The 26,221-nt window shown below is 42.4% G+C and overlaps 1 protein-coding gene across 1 annotated transcript in view; it reads right to left on the bottom strand.

The window, feature by feature from the left end:
• Nucleotides 1-26,221, bottom strand: part of itprid2 (ITPR interacting domain containing 2) — a 40,905-nt gene that overhangs the window by 4,347 nt on the left and 10,337 nt on the right. Inside the window, exons 5-20 of the mRNA XM_070975790.1 lie at nucleotides 25,843-25,895; nucleotides 25,464-25,517; nucleotides 19,113-19,152; nucleotides 18,906-19,001; nucleotides 16,692-16,839; nucleotides 15,513-15,573; nucleotides 9,293-9,400; nucleotides 7,974-8,334; nucleotides 7,178-7,397; nucleotides 6,768-6,819; nucleotides 4,823-4,905; nucleotides 1,093-2,955; nucleotides 821-880; nucleotides 425-549; nucleotides 219-333; nucleotides 44-109 (exon numbers count right to left, since the gene is read on the bottom strand). Of these exons, the coding sequence (XP_070831891.1) occupies nucleotides 44-109; nucleotides 219-333; nucleotides 425-549; nucleotides 821-880; nucleotides 1,093-2,955; nucleotides 4,823-4,905; nucleotides 6,768-6,819; nucleotides 7,178-7,397; nucleotides 7,974-8,334; nucleotides 9,293-9,400; nucleotides 15,513-15,573; nucleotides 16,692-16,839; nucleotides 18,906-19,001; nucleotides 19,113-19,152; nucleotides 25,464-25,517; nucleotides 25,843-25,895 (3,505 nt within the window). The remainder of the gene's footprint in view (nucleotides 1-43; nucleotides 110-218; nucleotides 334-424; nucleotides 550-820; nucleotides 881-1,092; nucleotides 2,956-4,822; nucleotides 4,906-6,767; nucleotides 6,820-7,177; nucleotides 7,398-7,973; nucleotides 8,335-9,292; nucleotides 9,401-15,512; nucleotides 15,574-16,691; nucleotides 16,840-18,905; nucleotides 19,002-19,112; nucleotides 19,153-25,463; nucleotides 25,518-25,842; nucleotides 25,896-26,221) is intronic.

The following is a 26,221-nucleotide window of genomic DNA, read 5'->3' on the forward strand; positions in this document are numbered from 1 at the left end:
GTATAACAAATGTGGGTGAGTGTTTATGTGTGCGTGTGCTGACCGGCTCCATGGCCCTCAGTGCAGAGGCAGTGGACAGACTGTCAATACTGCTGTCCCTATGGAGACCCTGAGCAAGAGAGGACAGGACTGAAAGCATTACTAGACATTCACATCATGTCTGTTTAACATGAAATAACATATCACATGTTTTCTCACAAGAAGTTGTGTGTATATACCCTGTACTGTGTGTGATGTGTCAGCCCCATTAGTCTGTCTTCTAGCTGTTGTTCCAGCTGCTGCAGCTCCTCTCTGACTGCTGACCTTAGAACCTGAAGATGCTCCATCTCCATCCTGCACACACACACACACAAGGTTTGTTTTGTATCATAGTATCACATATCATAACTGTGAAACATGATATCTGTTTGCTGTTATGAGTCACCTGTCAGCAGGGCTCAGGTGTTTGTAGACCAGAGCCTGCTGTCGGATGATTGACAGCTCCAGGTCCATCATCTGACTGCGGAACAAGTTTAAACTTCGCCTCTTCTGCTGAAGTTCTGCCAAAGACTGAAAATAAACAGAGAGCAAGAGAAATGGATGGATGGAAACAGGTACAATACATCACACTGCAAACTAACAGTTTGTAAATATTAGGTTATGCGAAGATGGTATGACAATTTTTATATGACTCTGTATACACAACACAGGCTTCACTGTCTCTCCTCAGCAATGACCCTGTCAGTCAACATATCTTTCTTCATTGTGTCATTGAAGTCCAGTAAAAGCTATACATGGAAGCTGAAGTAGGAAACTGAAGGAGTGATAGGGATGACAGTACCTGGTGGCTGGGCAGAGCTGCTCTGTGCTCAATGAACATGTCCGGAGTGTTGGCTTGGTTCTAGATGGAGAGGAAAGAGATGTCAGGAGAGGAACTGGAAGACAACAAGCTGCCAAAATATATATTTCTTCAACACTAGAACTAAAGTGACACAGCTTAAGATATATATGGAAATTTGACTGAAGACAACTCATGAGACTAGATATCAAGAGAATGAGAGAAAAGTGCTTAAGTAACAAGAACTTAAGAGACTGGGACTGAAGAGGGCTAACCTGGCTCAAACTCTGAACCGTTCCTCTGATGTCATGCAGAACTTTCCTCAGTTGCATCTCAGTAGTAGACGGAACAGGAGGAGTGTGCCCCCGGTGGAGGCCCTGACCTGGGCTGAAGGTTGAGGACAGGCCTGGGAGGAAGCCTGGAGCAGGAGGAGTGAGCCCCGGGTGGAGGTTGTGCTCTGGAGCCAACGGCTGACACTGGGTGACGGGGTGGGGGAATGCAGGTGAATGAAGGTGTGGGTTCATGTTGTACCCATGGAAACCGAGGTAGGGTGAGGCAAACTGTGGGCCGTGAGGAGTGGCATGGAAAGGTGACTGATGACTATCTAGATGATTGTAGCTCTGGTAGTGCATTAATGGAGCTCCCGGATGCAGGTTTCCCAGACTGGCAGCGGAAGCTGAAGGCTGATGTAAATTGAAGGGGCTGCCGTGCTGGGGGACTGTGGCAGTTGTAGGTTGGTGGAGACTGGTTAGACTAGAATGGTGAATCAAGGAGGGATTGTGTTGAAGAAGGTTAGGAAGACTGTTGTAAGGATGGAGAGGGGAGGGACACTGCAGAGGAGGATTGATAGTGTAAGGGTATGGGCTAGGGTTACGACTGGGACTAGGACTGGGGCTTGGGTTTAAGTACTGAGCTGTGTGGTTAGGATTAGGGTTTGGATAAGGGAACATCATCTGCCCTGGATGCCAACTTTGCTGGTTTTGGTTGGCACTCATGTTTTGTTGGAACTGACCAAGTCGCTGCTGACTGGAGGAGAGATCAGGAACACTCTGGGTGCTCCAAGAGTGGGCATGACCTCCTGGTGACCAATCAGGAGGAGGGCTAGAGCTCTGCAGGGAATATGACGACCGCATCAGGTATCGTGGGATGGGTTTAGGTTGGATGGGAGTTTCTGTGGGAAGCATTGGTTTGTTGTGAGAGTCAGACAAGGAGGCAGGGTTTATGATCAGAGTAGACAGACAGTTGGTTTGTCCTTCCTCCTCATCCTTCTCCTCCTCCTCCTCCTCCTCCTCCTCCTCCTCCTCTTCCTTGTCCCCTCCAGCCTCCTGGGTGTATTTGAAGGAGAACCTGGGCTGGGTGCAGGAAGACTGGCCTCGTCCAAACTGGATTCTGACAGAGGACACGACCTTGGAGGGCAAGAGGAGCGAGGTGGGCAGTGAGGAGGACCTTTGCAGAGGGACACCTCGTCGTCCCCGTCCTCGTCCTCTCCCTGGGATTTGGGGAGTATTGCCAGACTGGGGATCAGCCAATTTGCATTCCCTGGTCAGTTGATTATGTTTGGCTCGTTTCAGAGCACTGAGAACTGGAGAAGATGGAGCAGAGGGGCAAAGTGAACCAGAATCACCCAACAATTCATGCTGTTCTTGGGCCCCATCCTCAGCATCCACTCCCCCGGTTGGTGGTTTTGTGACTGCGGGGGTTTTGGTCTGGTTCTGAGTGTGCTGTGGTTCTTGATTCGAAGCAGACTGATTCTGGGTGTGTTCTAACTCTGGTTGTGGTTCTTGTTCTGCAGCAGACACACTCTGGGTAATCTCTGGTTCTGGTTCTGGATCAGTCCGGTCCCCACTCTCAACTCGCCCCTCATCCTGGGTCATATCCTGCATTCCCGCTGGTCTGTTCAAGGGGAGTTGGTGGGCTGTGTACTGAGGAATGTGCTCTGAGCTCCCATCATGCTCGACATCTCCCCTGGAACTATTCCTCCCATCAGCCCCTGCAGCACCATCAGGTCCCGTCTCTTTCTCTGTGCCATCTGGCAGAGTGAAAGCTGGTTGATCCAATGCGAGGGGCGTGGCCACATCTTGTGAAGGGTGCGATGTCACAGTGGTCTCACTGTCGCAGCTGTCACTACTATCCTGCACCTAATTACAATGAATCAACAATTAATTACCAATGCTAGAGCACATACTCGGATCCTTATATCAAGTAAAAGTACCAATAAAACAACAGATATCCTGCATTCAAACTCCCACTTAAAGCATATAATATATTATCTGCAAAATGCATTTAAAGTATCAAAGTAAATGCCCTAATTTTGTACAAAAAGGGTCCACGTGATTGATTTAAGTAGACAGTTACTTATGTATCAATATGTGAGTGGCATTTTAGTGCTGTAGGTAGTCGAGGTGGAGCTGGTTTTAACTACTTTATATTCAGTTTGGAGATTAATCCAGTGGTTCCCCACCTGAGGGTCCAAGACCAACCAACAGGTCAGTGGATTTTTGTAAATATCTGCTGATTCTGAATTTGATGCAGCAGTACGTTCCAAACAAGTTGGGACAGGAGCAACTAAAGACTGGGAAAGTTGTGGAATGCTCCAAAAACACCTGTTTGGAACATTCCACAGGTAAACAGGTTGATTGGTAACAGGTGAGAGTAACATGATTGGGTAAGAAAAAGGGCATTCTGGAAAGTCAGGGAGGAGGAAAGTCAGGAAAGTCAGTCAGCGTTCACAAGCAAGGATGGAAAGAGGTTCACCAATTTGTGAACACATGACTGTATAAAGGATGTTACTACATGGACTTGGGAATATTTCATAAAACTGTTGTGTGTAAACATGTTGTATGGTGCTATTTATGCTTTACACAGCAACTTGGAATCAAGGTTGTATGTCAAACCATTATTTCAATTAGTGCTGTCAGGCGATTGAAAAAATTAATCTAATTAATTACAGGATTTGTAATTAATGAATCTAATTAATCACATTTTAATCTCATATCTGCTAAAGGTCCCCAAATAAAGAACTTGAATTCTAGGACATTACAATTCACTGACATAAATGATAATTCAGGCTGGAGCTGCTACGGTGATAGGAAAATTCTTTTTTACACAAGGTACAAATCACTGCGTTCTTGTTAATAGTCCCGTCTTTGTTCTTTTTAGAAATAAACTTGCCGTTCAAAGGTCCAAGTAGGCTTGCCTCACTCTCCGGTGTCGCATCCACGTCTGCTGTCACCCTGCGTTTGACTAGTGGCGCAGGTAGGATGCGACCTGCCACTGCAGCCTATGGGTCACTCAGAGGGCCAAATTTAAAATGCTTGCGCATTGACTTGCCACTCATGATTAATTGCGTTAATTTTTATAGCGCGTTAATTTGCAGCGTAATTAATTAATCTAATTAACGCGTTAAACTGACAGCCCTAATTTCGATGTAAACATCTGAGAAGTTTACTGCTCACAAGATATACCACGGGCCCCAATCCTTTTTTGCAGGAAGTGAAAACCAAAAAGGTTAGGAACCAGTGCCCTAATCTTGAACAATGCATTGTATTTCATAAACTTCTAAAATGGATTTATTCAAAACGGAGGTGATTTAAACTCAGGTCCTTTTCACATAAGAGTAAAAATAGACCCCACCAGATGTTACATACATCACTGTTTGTGTTTTGATTCTTAATCGCTGAATCTGATGTGTATCTGAAAGCCTTCATTAGTCAAACCATTCTTTTTGTAGAGATATGGGAGTCTGCAGCAGCTAACGTGGATCTCAATGTTTTGGTTTTTTTTCAAAGAGATAAATGTTTTACATTGCCTTACAAGGTTTCACTACACACCATGCAGTCTTTTTCCAGTTCACATGTGATTAATCTGCCAGGATGTTTTCCCTCCTGGTGAAATAAGGCTCTGACTGGAATCATATGAGTCAGTTCAAACAACTTAAAGGTCAAAGTTGGTGATCTTAAATGAGATACAGGAGGAAATGACATCAAAGAAAACACACAAACAGACCTTGAGGTAGCTGCTGGAGTCGGCGGAGGGCTCCTCAGCAAAACCACTGCTGTCTGACTGCTGACTGACTGTCCTCAACAGGTCTGATAGGAACACAGATATTATGATTATTGCAGTACCCCGTCTGTCCAGCTAGTGGCAGAGTACAACCATTTATACAGAGCATTATGCAGAAGCATGTAGAAACAGGACGGTCTGTCCTCACTGAGTGAACAGAGACACAAGCAGAGACAGGCTTGCATATATGCAGAAATGCTGCTGTAGTTGCAATTCCCATGTTAGAGAAGTCTTGAAAAAAATCTATTCCAGAATTACATTTAATTCAGAATGTTGCAGCCAGGACTTAATACTTAATGAGTGAAATAGAAAAAAAAAAAACCCAAAAAAAACACACACTCACTGCACCAGGCCCCCGCATCTTTTCCTGTGTGTTCAGACTGAATGCAAAGTGATGTGGTGTGTATGCAGACAAAGTCAATGGCATGATCACATGCATATATGTATTTTCCTCCCATGAATTACATGACATGGTGCCAAACAGCACTTTGTCTTTGTATCTGTAATCCTGGAAGTAAAGGATGTAGAAAAGAAAGTACAAGAAAGATCTTCTCCTCCACAGATATTCATCCACTGCAGTAAACGGAAAAAAATGTAGCCTCTCATGTGCATAAAGTTTTCAACTTTTCCACTGTTTCAACTTCATGCAAATCAAGTTTTTCACATCGCTGGTCAGCTCGCATCCCACAGAAAATGAAGGGAGGCGACGTTCATCCCACACCGCACTCAGTGGGTCTTTGCCTTCACAGTTTCTTTTAAGGTCCCTTTATTGTTTATAAAGCCTTACATAACCTAGCACAGTCACATATAAGCAACGGCCTTTCACTTTATGCTCCGACAAGAACTCTCAGACGCTCCAGTGCCTTTCTTTTAGAAGTTCCTGATGTCTCCTACAAGAAATTTGGTGAGGCGACTGTGGAATATCCTCCCTCTGGACCATGGAAAAGTAAACTCCCTTGGTATTGTTGAAAAAAAATTCATTTTTTAATGTGTCTTTTAAATTGGGATTATCATATCTTTTGGTTCTTGTTGTTGTTTAGTTCAGCTATTTACTTGTTGGTTTTATTGCTGTTGTTTTCATGATTCACTGAACAACAATATAAGTTTAACACATAACATGAATGTTTACTTGTCATGGAAAAATTATATTTTCTGAGATTTTATACATGAAACAATGAATGGATTACCAAAGAAGAGAACTGTCTATTGATAATTAAGATAATCACTGGTCTGGGCCACCACTGAGATGTAACTCAGAATTTTTTTTTATCCATCACAGTGAATGAATGAAATCAATACCGCTTTATCATTATTATTAACTAAATTCATGAAGTCATGGTGAAGGTTATAGCTGGTTCCCAGGGCATTACAAAGGATAGGCTGACAATCACTGAAGGTAGCTAGCAAACATTATCTTAATAACCTTAGTTAGCCACAGTGTGAGGTTATGAAAACATTAACATTAAAACTCAAATTAGCTTCCGTCTCATCAGGCATAACAAGCAGCGTGAAAAAGCAGGGTTAACCCAACCCTCCCTCTACAAGGCTATGGGTGTAATGCTGTCACCAACTGTCGTTTGGACTCATGGAGTATACATTTAAAAGTCTGGGTCTGTAACCGCAGCGTCTCGAGCAGCAGGGGCTCTCTGGTTCTACAGAGCGATGTCTCTCAGTCAACACAGACGTAAACGATGCTCATTTCAAAATGTAAATAAAAATAAGGAAGGAAATGCATTCATCACATCTGATAAATCTCAAGGACTCACACAATGTATTTTAGTGTAGAATGTAAACATAACTTTTCTTTGTTTACAAGACAACTCCACAGGCCCTTTGAATAGAAGTCATTACGGTCAGAAGTTGAAGTCAGAGGTTAAGTTGGACTCACCGATGGCTCTAGAAGTTCTGTTTGGCAGAGCCTCATCTTCATTACTCTGAATCTGAATGACAAACAACAGATCGAATTTTAAGACAAAGAAGGCACAAAAAAACAATTCTCCTGCTGTATATATGTTGTGAGTTAATAAATGATAACCATAAAGATTAATCAAGGCCACAATTTTCAACTTTCTGGTTTCAATAAAGGCATATTGAACTAGCCTCTGCCAAGATGATCCACCCTGCAGAACATCACAAGCTCCTGATCCAGTCAGAAATGACTAGAAAGGCCACTGTGACCCAGGAGAACATTAAGCTTCCTCTGTGTGGGAGGAGGGTGGAGAACCCGGTGTTGGAAGAGTCCTGACATCAGCAAATACAAGAAGAAAAAACCCAAGAGAATCCAGGAGAAAGCCATACCTCCTCCATGTCAAAAGAGTCTGCGTTTTCGGTGCGAAGCTGGGCCAGCTGGAGCGGGGCCAGGGTGGGAGGGGCTTTCTCTGGGGTTGAGGTCAGGTTCTCCTTCTCCTCATCTTTGACCACCTGAGTTTCCGCACTTGTCCTCTGATTGGCTGACTGAATGTCAGCCGTCAGCTGGAGCTCTCCATTGGAGGTTGGTCTGGTGCTGCTCTGTTCAGGGCTGGTAGGAGATGAGATGTCATGATGCAGTCATTTCCCATTCACTTCTATTTGGATGTTTTACGCCACTGAATTTCTCTAACAGCTTGCAAGTAACTAGTTACTTCACAAGTTAAGATTTTATTAGGTTCACACATAAAATACAATGTACTGTTGAAAATGTAACCAGTGGTTTCAACCCTTAAACAGAGTCTATTTCTGAGGCCCAAAGGGAACAACTTCACCAGCTTGTCATGAAAAAGACTCACTGAAAAGTTCCATCCAAAAAAGAACACAAATGTGTACATCGGAGTACCTAACTGTATATTAAATGGTTAAAACTAGCTTGGTGTTAGCCAACTACACACTGATGCATCAGTGCTAAGGATGTAATGATTAATAATAATACAGTACATTCTATCAGAGGTGCCAGTTTTCTACAGAATAACAACCTTTACTTGATATCTAAAGAACATTTTGCTGATGATACTTTTGACTTTTAAGTTGGATTTTCAATGAAGGACTTGTACTTGTATTACTTTCACACTGCATGCTGGCTTAATTATTAGCCAGCTTGCATTAGCTACTGTAACTGTACCTGTCATCTGTTTCTCCATCCCCATTGGTTTCCTCAGTCACCGTTGCCAGGGAACAGCTGTCTTTTTTGCGGTTGTGTTTCTGGTTGACTGCCTCCGCCTGGTGGTCAGGGTCAAGAGTGCAGCCATCCTGTTCTGCACCGGTGTGTGCGTGACCGTTGGTGTTTGTGTGATCAGAGGGGGTGTGTCCATTCAGTTGCGTGTGTTGGTTGGGCGTGTGTGCTTCAGGTGACTCAGAGGCGGCCGCATGCAGGTTGTGTCTGCTGATGGTTTTCTTAAGGAGCTTGGCGACGTTCAGAGCTGAGTTGCTCTTCTTCAGCACAGGAGAAGGCTCACCTCCCCCTCCTTCTCCCGCTTCTCCCCCTGAGAGAGACGTAGGACAGGAACAGATCAGAATGAAACACACTCAGGCAATCAGTGAAATGTAGGGCCGATCTACTGTGAACATTAACTGAGAAACTAATTTTCTGTCCATGGCGAACACAAAATGCTGTTCCATCATCAATTAAAGCTGAGATGTGATGTGGAAACCTGAGGCCCCCAGTGCACAAACACAGAAAAGTGACTTTTCAGTGAAAAATAACTACATATTCACAAATGAGGGAGAAGGAGGTGATGTGATTTGAAGGATTTTGACAAGATAATTGAACAATTCTGTGGAAAAACTATTGACACAAATTATTGTTCAAGTAAAGTATTTTTATATACATCTTAAAACATGCCTGGAGGTATCTATAAAGTCTCTGTCGGACAAAGCTTAAATGTGCAAAGTTTTCTTCAAAACTGAGGCAAAGTAAATGCCTTTACAAACCAGGGACACAATGAAAAAACCACATGTATTTGGCAAATGCTCACACGCCATCCATCATATCTAAACTATTCAGCACTATTTGGCAACGATGCAAATTTGTGACAGTTGTTCAATAAAATGTTCATGCCAGCTCATTCTTCAGAAAAAACAACAGATTCAACACCACTCAAAAAAAAAGAATTACGTTATTTTTGGGGATTGTAATGACAACTTTCTTGTCATGAGTAAAAAAAAATATAATAATAATACACACACACACACACACACACACACACACACACATATATATTTTATATATTTCAATTATATAAAATAATTACTGATCATCTATTTCTTCAACTATTCAACTCTTGGAAGGTCATCATTTGCCTGTATATATGCCAAGGTTTTATTTTGCTATGTATCAGTCAGCATACAAACCAGTGAAAGGCCCATCACTCTCTGGTTCTCTTAAAATCTAAATTACAGAAAAGCTGTCCTTCAGTGGATTTGGTGTGGTTGCATGGTTACCTTGGTCCCTGGAGCTGATGCGTTGGACAGGCTGTCCAGAAACCTGACTGTAGAGCTGGAAGAACTCATTAGCAACTGTTGTCAAGACCTCGATCTGTCGGAAACGACCTGAGAGAGACGGAAACAAGACAAAGTCAGTGGTCAGCAACAGAAAGGTCCAACAGATAAAAATAATGTCAATACAAAGAAGCAGCCAGAAATCAGAAGGCGCTCTGTCACACCCACAGCTGTAACAGACCAATCAGCATCATCGTTTGAGTCAACTCTCGTGAGGCAAAACCTCCGTCCGGATGGAAGCAAATGAAATTTCCTGTGAATGTATAACATTGAGAGCACTGTTCCTTTAAGTAAATAGTTTTTAACATGAACACATCAACATGTAGCAGCGAGGCAGCGCTCCTCCTGCCTGAGCCAGTTCAAATATCCTTTTCCTGGTCTCTGAGTTTGTTTTTCAAGCACTCCCCCCAAAAAACATCCCTCTTACGAGGTCATCCAGCCTCATCTTCAGCCTTTTGAAAATGAAATCTTATTTTTCTTCAAAACAGAACAAACTCCACCCGTGAAGCTCCAGTGCAGTTTGTCTTATTTAAAGAAGCTTCAAGAAGCGGCATGAGCGACTTCAAAAAGGACCCTCTGCATAATGTATAATGCACTATAAGGATTGTGATAGTATATTTTTTGACTCACTCAGTTCATTGTGTCCTCAAAACCGTCCACAAAAGAATGAAGAAAAAGTCATACAATGTTTTACCTGTCAAAATGAGCACTATAATCATATTATCCATCCCACTGGCAGATTTCAGGCTCAATCCCGTTGCTCCCCCAAATGCCTTAAACCCTGAACCCTCACGGACTTACAGTCCAAAAGAGCTGTGACACTGTAAAACATAAACAAATCCAATGTAATGATTTCCAAACACACTGTGTTTAGTGCCAGCAGTTTTACAAAGTGATCCTGAGTCCATGTATTAATCTTCTTTATCAAATCATGTGTTCACAAAGTGGTGAACTTTGCTCCATCCTTGCTTGTGAAAGACCGAGCCTTTCCAGGATGCACCTTTCAAACTCGTCATGATACTATCACCTGTTACCAATCAACCTGTTTACCTGTGGAATGTTCCAAACAGGTGTTTTTGGAGCATTCCACAACTTTCCCAGTCTTTAGTTGCTCCTGTCCCAACTTGTTTATAATGTGTTGCTGCATCAAATTCAGAAAAAGAAGATATTTACAGAAATCCACTGACCTGTTGGTTGGTCTTGGACCCTCAGGTGGGGAACCACTGGACAAAATCTCCAAACTGAATATAAAGTAGTTAAAACCAGCTCCACCTCGACTACCTACAGCACTAAAATGCCACTCACATATTGATACATAAGTAACTGTGTACTTATATCAATCACGTGGACCCTTTTTGTACAAAATTAGGGCATTTACTTTGATACTTTAAATGCATTTTGCAGATAATATATTATATGCTTTGCCGGAAGTGGGAGTTTGAATGCAATGAAATGTTGTGAGGGAGCTGATTTGACAATGGGACGGCCCTGAGCCCATGCACACTGAGTGGGAGGGCACCTCAGAGTCTCTGAGTCTGTGATTGTTGGACCTTAACTTTTTTTTTACTAAAATAAGAGTTAGGCATTCTAAAACAATGAGCAGAAAAGACTGATTAGCAAAAAGCTTTGTGTTGGGAGTGAACACAGATGTAAGAGCCACTCCTCCATCTTCCTTCTCCTTCTTCTTTCTTCATCTTCTGTGGCTTATCGACTTATGTAAGTCGAGCTGTCAGTCTCATCTCTAACAGGATGATGACTTGCATACATGCCTTCCTTCCGTACTCGTCCCTCCACCCCTCCATCTCTCCATCCCTTGCTCTCTAAATACTTGTCAGTCTGTTATGAAACACTGACTTCTGTCTTTTGTCCGTTGTTCTGTGAAAACCACACAACTCATTCTGATGTCATTACCTGAAATACAGCCTGCTCTCTCACCCCTGACCCCATCCTGACCTCTAACTCCTAAAGAACAGACTGGTGGTTGTCAAATTTCATTGGTTCCATTCGGTTACATCACTGTTACCATGTAAAAATCTCCTAGCTTCAATTTGGGTGATTTTCAACCTTATTAAATCTTAGATGAAAGACCAAAGTGTCTTCTCTGGATGGAAGAAAAGTACTGTGATTACTGTTGCAGTGAATTTATCCTTGCTGTTGCACTCCAGTGAATTTTTGTAAACACTGACAGATGCCATTAAGCATGAACATTAGGCTACAGAGAAGGCCAATTTGCAGTCGGAGCAGCAGCAACTGTGACGCACAGCCCACTGAGGCAATTGAGGTACTTGAAAACACCTCATTGCTACAAGTTGTGTCAAAAATCAGTCGTTCTCCCGTGTAGCTCATATCATTATCTTTGTTGTCTGTCATAAAAAAATGCCTAGAAAGTCACCTTGAAATCTGATATTAAAAAAAAAAGACCCTCCCTACAGCTGCAGAACTTGCCTGAGAGTCATCACGTTTTCTTCAGTATGAACATTTAGATTTGATTAGATTAGATTCAACTTTATTGTCATTGTCAGAGTGCAGCACATAGACAACGAAATGCAGTTTAACATCTAACCAGAAGTGCAAATAGTCAAAATATTCAAAAAATAAATACATACAGGTAGTGCAACTGGCATGAGGTATAAGCAGTATGAGGTAAGTGCAAGCAGTGCAGGTGATTAGTATGAGACTATAAAACATGTGCAACAAGTAAGGCATTTAGTAAAAGTTGTCTGTGAATCCATGGGAAAATTTCAGACAGGAGCTGAATAACAGCATACTTTCCATTGTGCCAATTCAAGATGTTGCCCACAGCGTAACTAATCTATGCCAACTATGTAGCTTCTGAGCTTCTTTTAGCTTTTTAGCTGTATGGCTCATTAACCTTGTTTCCAGCAGCAGGCAGCTCTGATGAACCTGCTGTACACTACATGCTCAGTATCAAACAGCAGACAGACAAAGCTGGAGCCTAGCTGGTGCAGAAAGTAGACCATTTAGCAGCTAAGGAGCCAGATATTTGTCTCAGGAGGTGGTGGAGACCAAACTGGAGGTAGTGAATGTTAAGATTCTCCAGACAGACATAAAGACAACTCCAAAGGGATGATTATGTTTCTCTATGTCTATTGGATGTGCAAGTAAGCAGCTATTTGCTAAAATGATCTGCTGTGAAAAAGTGGCCAAAAAAAAAAAAACTACACAAAAAAGTCATGAATATATCTTTAAAAGAAGCTGCAAATGTTCTGAAAGAAGCTACAAATGAATAAGAAAACCTTCAAATTAAAAGCATATGATAACCAAATGAATGTGTCCAAGCTACAGACCAGTCAGTCATACAGCTCAGTTATTTCAGTCACATCTGGACATGAATACAGAACATGAACCTCGTATTTCAGCAGCCGCCTATGATGATAGTAATATTGTGTGGGTCTGTTTCCTGCTGACTGCTGACTCTGCACTAATGCTCATTCTGAGGATCCTAAAACAGGAAGTGAGGAATAAGAGAAAATGACACGTCCTCCCTCTTTTTTCTCTCTTCTTCCCAAGAGATTCTTTCTGATGGTGAGAACAGAGCTTACATAACAAACAACAACACACACACACACGTGTCTGGGATCCAGGGAACCGATGGAACAGTATGAGAATGTTCTGGAAAAGAAGAAAGCTTCCAGGAACCACAGACAGACCAGAGACTGTTAAAGGAGCAGTTCACTTAAATAAACGGATTCCGTTATCGTCCGTGCCACCGCAGCTTCTCATAAAGTTAGTTAACATCTAGTTTTACACCAAATATTTACTCCACCAGGTTCTACAGCTCAAGTGCTGAGCCTCAGACACTGTATTATTGTCAGTATGCTTCAAAAGAAGTACTTGACAGTTTGCCAAACAGCATCTCAAAGCCCATCCCCAACACTTCCATCCATCCATTTTCTATACCGCCTATTCCTTTCGGGGTTGTGGGGGGAGGCTGGAGCCTATCCCAGCTGTCAGTGGGCGAGAGGCGGGGTACACCCTGGACCGGTCGCCAGTCGATCGCAGGGCAACACACAAGACAAACAACCATTCACACTCACACTTAAGGGCAATTTTATGTTTTTGGTCTGTGGGAGGAAGCCGGAGTGCCCGGAGAGAACCCACGCATGCACGGGAAGAACATGCAAACTTCACACACTCACTTCCCCGCCCAGGGATCGAACCGGCAACCTTCTTGCTGTGAGGCACGAGCACTACCTGCTGCGCCAACGTGCCGCTCCCCAACACTTTTTAGAGGTAACTCCTACACCTCCTGCAATTCCTAACTTTCCGAAACAGACAATCCAACATTAATACTGTTCGTCAATAATGTTTATTGTTTACATGTATTTATCATCTGCAACCTGCAAATATTTCTTCTGGTATATAATTTATAGCACTGGTTCGCTATTATTCAACCAAGTGCAACACTGTGAATTATCTCTGGGAGAGACTTGAGTAAGGACTTCTCATCCCTCTCTATGACCAACCCTGCCGTCAAGGCTGGCCGTTCTGAGCATCTATTAACACTGCTGCCGTCAAGTGTGGTTGAATGCGACCCAATTCCTTTTGAGCATACTGGCACCTTTAGTAATATACACTGTAAATTAGTAACAAAGCTGCACCCAATTAGAGAGTTCTGTGAGGTCAGAAGCTAACCTAACAAGCCACTGTCAAAGAAAACCAAACAATGCAGGTGAAACCCAGTGCAGTTTAAAGGTGCTTCAAACCCGACCCGTTTAGTTCAACTGTCAATCACACTGCATGCAAAAACTAAACTAAACTACTTTTAAATCCATCAGCTGACCGTCAGCTCAGGAGGCAATCTTATAATAAGCTATCTGTAAAACTGATAAAAGTGACACATGATCAATCAGACATCGATCAGTCAAAAGCAGCTAAAACTGTGGCGTGTCCTTAACTCATGTGTACTCGTTCACTGTCATCATGAGGGTTTTTTTCTGCCAGTCAAGACGCACAAATCAGTTTCTTCCCCAACAATGTAAAAATCATCTGGTTTGCGAAGAATGCAAACAGTCGTACTAATTTAATAACCTGCGTCACTGTACGTGACTATTTACTAACAATGGACGGACTGCTTAAGGTCTGGATGACTTGGAAAGCATACTGGCAGAAAAATAAATCTGCTGCACTGAACAACATAAAAAAACAGAGCAAAAGAGCAGAGATACAAATTCTAATGAAACTCTATTCATTCCACGTTGAAGTGCAAATGTTTATACCGCTCGGCTAAACAAAACAGTTTCCTTTACCTCAAACAAACTGGGGCCACAGATGAGATTGAGGTGTAAAATTAAACACTGCAAGTTCCATAGCTGAAGAACATCCAGCTATGGAGGGATTCATCTCGTCACACGCAGAGGATCTTTGGCTAAGCTTTTTTACAGCACCAAGACCATCAAGCTGTCAAGAAGAAGAGTATCAGCTGTATGTGTGTGTGTGTGTGTGTGTGTGTGTGTGTGTGTGTGTGTGTGTGTGTGTGTGTGTGTGTGTGTGTGTGGTGTGTGTGTGTGTGTGTGTTTCATTAGGGGGCCTGTACCTTCATGCAAGCACGAGTTTGAAAACAAAAAGAGGCCACGATGTTAGCAGAACAGGTCTGTGTGTGTGTGTGTGTGTGTGTGCGTGTGTGCGTGTGTGTGTGTGTGCGCATGTGTGTGTGTGTGTGTGTGTGTGTGTATGTGTGTGTGCGTGCGTGCGTGTGTGTCTGTGTGTGTGTGTGTGTGTGTGTGTGTGTGTGTGTGCGCATGTGTGTGTGTGCGTGTGTGTGTGTGTGTGTGTGTGTGTGTGTGTGTGTGTGTGTGCGCGCGTGTGTGTGTGTGTGTGTGTCTGGGACAAACAGATCTTTGTCCTTGCTGGCGGCGTTGTCCAGGCAGTTGGCAGAGCAGCTAAAAGATCTGACGGACCCCACAAAACACCACAATAATACTGGGAACTGGGAGTCTTTCAGCTTCACTTCCTCTGTCTACAGTTTCAGGACGTGAACCTCTGAGCTTCTCATTGCTAACTATGGTTAACCCTCCATCTGCAGTACTGAGGTGTTCGGGTAGTGTTGCGGTTCTTTAACTGACTACTCTACACACTGGTGAGGATGTAGAGAGAAGTAGAACAGATGCAAAAGCGCTGTAGACAGTATGGAGCAACGTACTAGTCAGGGCGTAGTTGGGGTTCTCTAGTTCCAAGCGCTGCAGCTGAGCTCCCAGGTAGACCTGCAGGTGAACCACAGGAAGTGATGTCATTACAAAATGGCATAATGCTATAAGACAGTTATCAGGCTCCAAGAAAGCTATCTGGTGTATTACAATATGAGTCACAATTTTAGTGGGAACAGTGATTTTTGCATTTCATTGTCACTGAAAAAAATCTACAAATGATGATGTGATCTCTGCTGATTTTTTAAGCATGTTCCCTTACACCTGGAGAAAATGACTAGCAGGCTGAAGCATTTCGGTAGCGCGACAAGGCCTCATTTACGTAGCAGCACATTTTACCTTTATCAAAGAATTGCAGGCCCTGCAATTGGGATGTTGCATTTGCACATAATGTTAATAATATTCTGATTAATTGATCAGCCTCAGGTTAAAATCGCAGGCAGACTTTTAAAGGGAGTTTGGTGTTTAGCCATTCTAACGGTAGTCCACAACTCTGGTCCAAAATGAAAACAACTCAACCCCTACAAAATGGATTGCCATGAAACTTTGTTGAGACATTCATGATCCTGAGAAGATTCATCCTAATGAATTTCATGATCCCCTGACTTTTCCTGTGCCATGTGAAGGGTCAAAGCTTTTACTTATCAAGTGATGGATTGGCACAAAACATTCATGGTTCATGGAGGATTAATCCTCATGACTTTGCTGGTCCCCTGAATTTTCCTCTACCACCACCACAAGGTTCACATTTGGTGAAATTTGGTTAAAACATCAAAGTCCTCCTCCAGCTGAATTGTAATGTCTCCCCTGACTTTTCATCCACTGGTTCATCAGCCTGAACTGCACTTTGTGTTTAATGCTAATAAGCAAATGTTAGCATGCTAACATCATGCTAAACTATGACATGGTAAATACCTGCTAAATATGCAGACCGTCATGTGGAATGGTGCACCACACTTCTTTAGTGATCAGCTAGCACACACTGGTTTTTGTCACTGGTATATGATGCATTGCTTACACTGTAGGTTGCTACTGTTTGCAGTTTCATGTGTAAAGTCGGTTCACTTGTTTTCAGTTATCTGTATTTGACTTGTATTGTGCTTTTCTGTTGACAGAGGCCACACTAGTTTTCATTAAGAATATGTTTGCCGTGTCCACACTGCCATCATCAGTACCTTGATGTCGATGCCTCGGGCTGAAGAGGAGTTGTTGATGAACCTGGAGGGTACCCTCGAGGCTAAGTCCGGTTCCTCACGACCAAAACCGAGATTTAAGAGGATTTCCTCCGGGTCTTCCTCGTATAGGTCCAGCAGCTCTGACACACTGTGGACATACACACAGGCAGTCAGCCACTCAGTTAGTGAGTCAGTCAGCCGGTCAGTCAGTTAGTTGGTGAGTTAGTCTGCTGGTTAGTTTAGTCAGTCTAACCACAGGGTATGCAGGATCTCCTCTGGGTGCTTCTCTGACTGCTCCAACACCTCTGAAACACTATGAAGACACAGAGAGCCAGTTAGTACTCCTCACATTCAGCTTGAATTTAGTGGGTTAATGAGGTAGTTAGTTACTTATCAACTTAGTCAGGCAATTAGTTAGTGTGATGGTTCTGTCCATCCCCAGCTCCTCAACAGCTCCACCTAGAGGAGGTAGGGACCAGAAGAAAACTGACCAGCAGCAGGGGATCAGCCCACCAAGGATGTTGCCCAAAAGACCAAATTAGAGTTCAATTGGAAGCAGTTTTTCAAAAAACCTGCAGCCATTGTTGGTTAGTTTGCCTAACTCACTGGCCATTAAAAGATGCCATCCCAGATGCCATCCCAGTGTGAATCCACCGTCCTCCCTCCATGCAAAAATCTATTCAAAACTTCTGAAGATTATAGGAAGCATGAGGGATCTTTTAATTGGCATTAAGATGAGGAAGAATGATGACAGCAATCAGTGTTTCAATACATCACTGCTCTGTCAGCTTTTCACCATGAATTGACTTTTTTTTGTTGACACTCCCAGAAACCTGATCAATCCTTCAATCTGCTGCACAATTTGTCATACTGAACGAATCCCAAAAGTCTCTTAAACCCTGCATCAACAGCAGGATAGACTATCCCTGATGCACCACCCACAGCCCATTAGGAACTATTCAACACACCATCCACCTCCAGCTGGAGCATTGCACAAACCCTGGCACCATTAACTCCACTCCCTGCTCCGACCTCATAACCTTGCCCCACTCACCCACCATCACCACCAATAAATCAGCCTTTCAAACAACCAATATCCACCACAGACAATTAGTTCAACAGTAAATCCTCCAAACACACATCTCCTCATGCACTGAAGACAATAAGCCATTTATTTACTTTGGTTACTTTAGTTTGTTGACTACACCTGCTTCAATGATGGTGCTCTGTAAAAGTTTCAACCCAAAATTGACAGAGCGGTGACACTGTGGGCTGTTATTATTCAAACCAGTCAAATTTCACTGAGAGGAGCTCTGAGAAAAACCTGGTTCACGTCTACAAAAAAAAAACTTCACTTAGCTACAGAGAGAAAACAAAATCCTTTGGCTAGGCACTAACCACGATGGCTCAAACCAACTGTCTTCTTCTATCTTTAAATACTATTTATAGATTATTAATAATTGAATCTACAAATCTGACTTTGTCTTATATTGGTGGTTCCCAATGTTACTTTTGACTTTTTACATGAGGCAATGTCTGCCCATGACGATATTCTTACTATTGCAGTCACTGTTACCTTGGTGACAAATTATTGTGATGCCTTAACAATAAGAAATGTTGTGTTTGCATTAAAAGTAAATTAATGCAGCTCTGATATGTCGCAGAGTGAACAGTTAACAGTTAGGCTGACATCAATGAGATTAAATTACAAACAGTAACTCTTGATTACATGTGTTGTTTCCTGTCAATCACTAGTGCATATCAAGACAATTTAAAAAGCATGCCAATGGTGGACTCCGCCACAAAAAATAAAAACCTCTATATAGAGAATGTAAAAACCAAAATAATATCAAAAACGTGTTTTGACTACATTTTAGGGATTATAGCTAAAGTAACGATCATTTTTTATTTGACTGGGTTATTAAGAAATTCAGAAAAAACAATTGCAAGTTCATGTAGCTGAATTGTTAGTTTTACTTTCTTTCTTTCTTTGATCATCAGATTTAAATTTGGGACTCCTTGGTTAGGAACCATGGCTTTACACGCGCCTCAAACCCTTCTGTCTGTTTGACTTCTCTTAGCGTCATTTAATTGCTTTGAAATGAAGTTTAATAACAGCCCTCTGTGCCTCCTCTCCTCTCTACCTGAGACCACTGCGGTACTTCCTGCAGAAACCTCCATGAGTCTGACTGAAGACTGGCGAGGTGAACTGACCTGGACACTGTGCTGCTCTTCCCTGATCCTGTGGAGTTCATACTTCTTCCTCCTTCTTTATACCGACTCCTCTTCTGATCTGCCGCAAGACCAAAACTATACCCATACAATGACACAAATACGCAGACACATTAACACAGGGCAGAGACAAAAGCAACTGAGCTATCAACCAGCTGAATGTTGACAATAAAATAAAAGTGAACTCACCGGGATTCAGGTTTATTGTTACTGGACTGAAGGTGGTTGGCTGGAGAGAAAAAACAAGGAACCTCAGATTATTTATATATCAATTTAAAAAAAAAAACAAAAAAAAAAAACATTTTATTGACCAGACTGAGGGAAAGCAGCATATTAGCCTGCAACAGTGAAAAATGCAGATCACAATTTCCCCCAGAGCTCAAGCGACCTTTATCAAAGAACGTCCCGATAATCACCTTGAACTGACTGCTCATTAATAAAGTGATTGTCCAGTCATATGTTAGCAACTTAGGCTAACATGCAGTAAGTGGCTCTGTCCTGCTCTTTATGATTCTGGGAAGTTGAAACTCGTGCTACCAGATATAGATCTGCGTTTGCCAAAAACACGCTGTTTCTTTATTTACACGTCTTTGAGATATATTGTCGACTGGCTTTAACATGTCATGAGTCAGCTGGAAACACTAAAAAGTCAGAAAACAGTGTTTTCAACCAACTCACAGGGTTAATGTTAGCTTCATCAGCCATGTTGCTTTGGCAGATAAAAACTCAGAGCGACAAATGTCATTTCAGTGAGTATAATGGACATTCATCAGTTAAAAAGGCTGCTTCTGTTTCCCTCTGTCTGAAATCAAAGAGAAACTGCTTCAAACATTTCTAAGAAGTTTGAGTGTTAAATCTGCAGGTTAACTTCCATTGTGTCAGAGAACTGACAGTCATCAGCAGCAGGAGGTGTGACTGTTCTTCCGCTCAGAATAACCTGTTAGGACCTGCCGTCCTGCCGCTGTCAGTCCAAGTGCCTCTCTCTCTCTGTTCCACTTCATTTCAGATCAATTTCTTCTTCTTTCTTTGAGTCTACAGTGTTTTCTTGTCTGATGGAAACCAGGATTAAGGAGCCAAACAAGCCAACTCGCCTCCTTCGACTAATTCACTAACTCACTTCCATCCTATTCACCCTGAATCCTTTAATCAACTAATTCACTTGCACCTAATTCACACATTAACACTTTAATCCCCTCCCATCCTGTCCAGATAGCATTTGACATCATTACAGCCCATTAGGATCTGTTCATACATGACATCTCCCAAGTCCTCTGCATCACTAAGGGCATAAGCTACTTCTGACAAATGTCTTTCTCAGCATGATTAAAGCGCTCACTGTCAGGACATAATGTGAGGTGAGATTTAGGCTGATGAAAAGAAGCAGACAGCCACTTTACTAAAGAGGCTGTTTAGGTTTTCAACCAATTCGAATGGAGAGAGGCTGCAAGTACTGAAAGGATGTGGTATGTCCTGATAAAATGTGACACAAAAAGGCAATAGGAATGTATAGAAGCTCAAATACAGGCCATCACAGGCAGGCTGAATCCTGATGACACAAACAGAGGAGAAGCTGTCATGTTTTAAGTGACACTCCAAATCCCTGATGAAAGAAGCAGCTCTGTATATACAATAGTGGATACTTGTGCATCGCTGGCCAGAGGGCAACAGGGTGAACAGGCTGTTGCTGTGGTGGGTACTGACTTTTAGGCCCCGTTTGCACGACAACGCTCGTGGGTGAAAACGTCAAAATATTATATCGGATGTGCCTTTCGTTTATACGGCGACAGCGTTTTTTGGGCTTAAAAACGCAAAAAAGTGAAACCCCCCTCCAGAGTGGAAATCTTAAAAACGCTCCACCGTTGCGTTCCCGTCTAAAGGGTAAAAATGCAAAAGCGTGCTCTGATCTGCCAGAGAACGTCCCTTACATTTTCTGGATCTGCTCACGTACATGTGTCCATCACTCGTCTAAACGCCACTTTTGCGTTTTCTGTTCAGATCATTTCTGTGTAAACGTAGCCTTAGTATCCTTTGGGCTCTGTGCAGGTACCTCACCTCACCAGGATAACTGATGCCCAATAGATGAGTACTGATGTTCTGTGGGGTCTTAATTACCCGAGCTGCAGCGCTCTCCTGTGCTGGACTGTGCCATCCCATGTCAGTTTGTAATGTTTCCAGGCAGGATGCTTTTTATTGCTCCTCTGTAAAAGTTAAAAAGAACTTGGCACAGGAATTTGGCCTTCTCAAGTTTCCTTAAGAAATAGTCGTTTCATGACTTCATGCTTATTTCAAATGCTTTGTTTTGTACCTATTGCTACTGTGATTTTTACTGTTTCTCTTGCTATTCTTTAGACTGCGGATATGATGATGCTTGAGGTTTTTCTTGGCTATAAATAGCTTCTCTAGGGAATGGTTCACTTTAATTTTGGATCCAGTTCCCATTTGACAAAATACTCGAATAAGTTGTAAAGAATTTTCCTATCAAACCATTTATTGCAGATTCTCTCGAGTCAATTTAAGAATTTGCCAGTTCAATTTTAGTTCATATCAACATTTAAATCTGATCAACTTCATATTTGTGAATGGGAAGTTTCAATATTTGGCACAAGTAGTTGAAGTACAGTAGGCTACAATGGTTAAGTAAATGGGTCAGATACATTTAATGAGCATTTCATATATCAATGAAATGCTGTTGTCGTATTTTCTTTGATGTCTGCCAACAAACCAGCACCTCACAAGAATAGGTGTGTGTTTGTCCTTCAGCTTTTTAGTTAAGAATTTGTTTCTCCACCAGCTTTTGCATACTGATGTCTAAATGCCGAATAGTTTCCAGAGGTTTGGTGTGAAGCACGACAAAGCTTTAACAGTGATTGTACTTGCCGGTACATGAGAGAAAAATGCTGAAATCGTGAGGACTGAACAAACTTTTCCAGAGAAGAACTTGAGTCAGGCGTTAGTACGACATGAAGTGGCTGAACAGCTCAACCAGGTTTGGGTAATAAAGCTAAAGGACACATTTTTACTGAGAGATAACATTAACTTGTGAATTGCTGATGCTAAAATGATAATTAATTCATCTTTTCAGCACTGGGTTGGAGCTACCTATTGGAACTAAACTCTATTAGAGACCTGAACCCGTGAACCCGATGTCTGATCAAATCTACACAACCTCCGACCTCTCAGGATCAACTCATTAGCATCTATTCAGTCATAGATTCCACAGCTGACTCTCAGCCCACACATGCACACACAAACACGCACATCACTCACACACACACATACACACACACCGAGCATTCCTAGATGTCAGTGTTCAGTGCTTAAACATAAAGTCATTATGGTCTATTGTTCACTCAGTAACACATATGTACACCCTCACTGTCACAGCCATTACTGATGTATTCACAGCAGATCAGAGGTACGATGAATGTACACACACAGGCACGCGCACACACACACATACACGCACACACACTCAACGGACAGTCAGTCATGCATGCGGTGTTTCCACACCTCTGTGACTGTTGGCTTTTTCCCCATGAAAAAACAGGACTGAGGAATGAAGATGGAGCGATGTATTACTATTACACACTGCACATAAGCTCTGTTGATTCTACACTGTTAAGCTTGTTAGACATGTCTCCTTCAATTACAAACGTGATCGAGCTGCATTCTCATTATATTAAAGGGACTTTTGTACAAAACACATAGCGCTGAACAACTAATTACAGTTTATAAATTACTTATGCTGCAATTTTTGCATGAAGTAAAATCTGCAAGCCAGTCCAGGTAGGCACATTCACCCCCAACCCTACAGCTGAGACCAAGCACACACATGAAACACACACTTAAACGTTGTTATGTGTATAAGGTGACGCTGGTTGTTAAATAGCAACATTTGTTTGATTTTCAAAAATATTCAACATCATTACTGATTCTTAATCATCAATACACCTTACCTGGAATCATAAGAAGTACAAAATTACTCACGGGCTCTAGCCAGTCACACTAGAGTCCATCGCACACGCAGAGCTGCCGTTCAAGATTCAACTCCTTCGACAGCCTACATCCAAAGTCTCACGTTTTACCTTCAAGACTCGAGTTTTAGTGTCTTTTATGATCTTCTGTGATGTAAAAACTTCAACATTGCACACAATCCAAGAAAGTAGGTGTTCAGGATTCACTCCTGGTCACAGTTCAGTCATAAAATCCTAACCAGAGCTGTCATAAGGAGGTTGGAACTATGGCAAACAAGCTGCATGACTGTGACGAGGTTAAAGACTGTGGAACGACAACATCTTAACTACATGAGCTGTCACTGTGTCCCTTGCGAGCAGTGTGCATGTTAGGTAACAAATGTGGTTCTGACTGCTGTGATAACAGGATGCAGAATTACTGTGAGACAATGAAAAACAGTCACACCTTCATCTTTTGAGCACTCGATTGTCCTGTTTAGGATGCTGAGACCTGGGACTCTACTTTAGATAATCAGTGACTGAACAGCTGTGTGCAACAGATGAATTTAGATGTCTATCTGAAGTCTTAGTGATATCTAAGCCGTAGTCAAAGTCTATCTTTGTCAAACTGGTCCCTCTTCTTGAAAACATGAGGCAAATTTTTAGACCACATTAACGGGTTGTGACTATGAACTTTATGTCACTCAACATGTGTACTCAGTGCTCCTGTCTGATAAGACTCCCTCTGTCAATGTAGGCAGTGATAAAATATATTTACCCACTGGATACTGTTAGCACTGGGTTATGCGTTTAACAGGCTTTTGCTCATCTGTGCCTTAACACTATGTATTAATATATCATTTACTTATTGAGATATATGGGTCATTTGCCTAGTATTATGTAATAATCCTAGAGCACTGCAGAGCTCCTCTCCTGAGTAAGTGCAGACAGTGCAGGTGACAATGACGCTGAAATAAAACAGAGAAACTGTAGCTGATTTCACAAGTAATCAGCACTGGAGCTGAAAGCTTTGAGGACGTGAGCAGACATGAGGCTGCAGACACAGAGCATGCATTGCGCCAGTCTGCCCTCCGTTTCAGTCACACTGTTCTGTTTCCCTCTCAGTTAGGTTAGCAGTTGATGATTCAGCTGACAACATAAGACTCAGGGATTTCTCGACTCCAGTTTCAAGTTCACAATCACTGTTAATAACATGTCTAAACCATGAGGCACACCACCTGATGCCTATCTGCAGTCTGCCCACACATTAGTGCTCTCATCAACAACAACCTGTTAACCTTCTGAACTGAAAACTGCTGTCATCACTCCCACCCCCCAAAATATGGGAGTGGATTCTGAATACCTCAACAACTTCAACCTGCCCCCGCTGGAACAAATTCTTGAAACGCACAATCTCCAAGCAGCTCAGTAACCACCTCTCCACTCACCACCTGTTACAGCCCTTTCAGTCAGGCTTCAAAACTTGACACAGTACAGAAACAGCACTTTTCTGGTTACCCAACGACCTGCTGATGCAAGATGATCATGGAGCCATCAGCATTTTGATCCTCCTGGACTTAAGTACAGTCTTCAACACGGTCAGCCATTAAATTCTACTCAACTGCATGGGAAAATTCTTGGGTATATCAGGAAGTGCACTGATGTGGTTTAGATCCTACCTGACGTATCATTCTCAATCTGTCATCATAGGACAGTCAATCCTACCGAGTGCCTGTTCACAAGGTCCTGTTTAAGGTAGGACTTTTATTCTCACTTTACATGCTGCGTCTAGGACACATCGTTAGAAAATATGGGCAAGGATTTTACTGCTATACAGAGGACACACAAATTTAAATATCAACCAAACCCGATATGACTGACCCTCCCTGACTCAGGCTGCACAACTTCTTAAAACTCAGCTTTTCAAAAATTACTCTGATTACCTCAGATATAAATAAAGCAAGCAACTTAAATCTTTCCGCTGACAACACTCTAGCATCTCATTCCTCTCTCGTCATGTTTGACAGCAAGGTCCCATTTGTATCACATATCAATCACATCACTAAAACCTGAGCGAAAGTTAGAACTTCAATATGTTCAAACTGTGCTGCCCTTATCCTCACATGCACCTCCCCATATCAACATATAACTCATATTTTCTGCCATTTATGCTGAATTCAGGTTCACTCCTGCATTGAGTAGAAAACTGTCACATTAACCTGGCTGTTCATGGCTCTACGCCCCATTATCTCTGTGAACTCATTCAAACACACACATCCTTCTGCCACTTCGCTCTAATAGCCTCTTCTTCTCCACCAGCCTCACTTTGACCTTAAAGTCATGGGCTGCAGAGCCATGTCTTCAAAAGTGCTTTACAAATACAATAATCATCCGTGCCCTAATAATATCCCCCTTCTCATCTGACTGAGCAAGATGGAGAACAAGAGCATTTACCAAAATGTCAAAGTGTTCCTTTAGTTGGTGGCATCAGTTAAAATACAGAATTAGCAGACCACGAGGGGAAACTGTTAACAATGAGCAGAAACCTGCAATCGTGTTTGTATTGTGAGTTTTTCTCTGTACTGACCTTCTGCTCCAAGTGAAAGGTCATCTTCAAAGCTGCAGCCGTTCCTCAGCGCTCCTGTTCTCACACACACACACACACACACACACACACACACACACACACACACACACACACACACACACACACACACACACACACACACACACACACAGTTGCAGTCAGTAATATATCCATAGTTGTAGAGGGTAAGAGAAATTTCTCTACTAATTCTGACATATAACTGCTCACATTAACCAAAACCAGATTAAAAAACAAGTTGTGTTGACTGGTTTGAAGTATTTAGTCAAAAACAACCAAACAGTGGTGGTGTCAGCGTCCAAACAGGTTGGGATCCTTCCAATGTAATATATAATCGACACACACCGAAAATGTCCATTACCTCTGTTGTTGGGAGAAACACTCTGATCATCCAGAGAAGCTCCAAGAGGAGTCCTATAAAGACATATAGACAGAGAGAGTTATATATCAGCCGTGCCATATGACACCCGTAGCACACACCAGATGCACCACACAGAAGAAGTCAAGGATACACAGTCGGCAGGATGTGTCTTCTGTGTCTTCCGGTAGCCATGTCTGGTCTTAGATCAAAAAAATTCAATGCTGGTGAGTTTAGCTTTTAATGCTTATCTACTGTTACCGCTACATCTGGCTATCTTAAAGGTACAGCCCTTACCAGAACAGACTTGTTAACGGCAAACCAGGCAACACCATCTACTGTAGGCCATCTACTGTCTCATGCGAACACCTGGATAATATAA

Source organism: Chaetodon trifascialis, chromosome 12, assembly GCF_039877785.1.
Source record: "Chaetodon trifascialis isolate fChaTrf1 chromosome 12, fChaTrf1.hap1, whole genome shotgun sequence".
Classification (NCBI taxonomy): Eukaryota; Metazoa; Chordata; class Actinopteri; order Chaetodontiformes; family Chaetodontidae; genus Chaetodon; species Chaetodon trifascialis.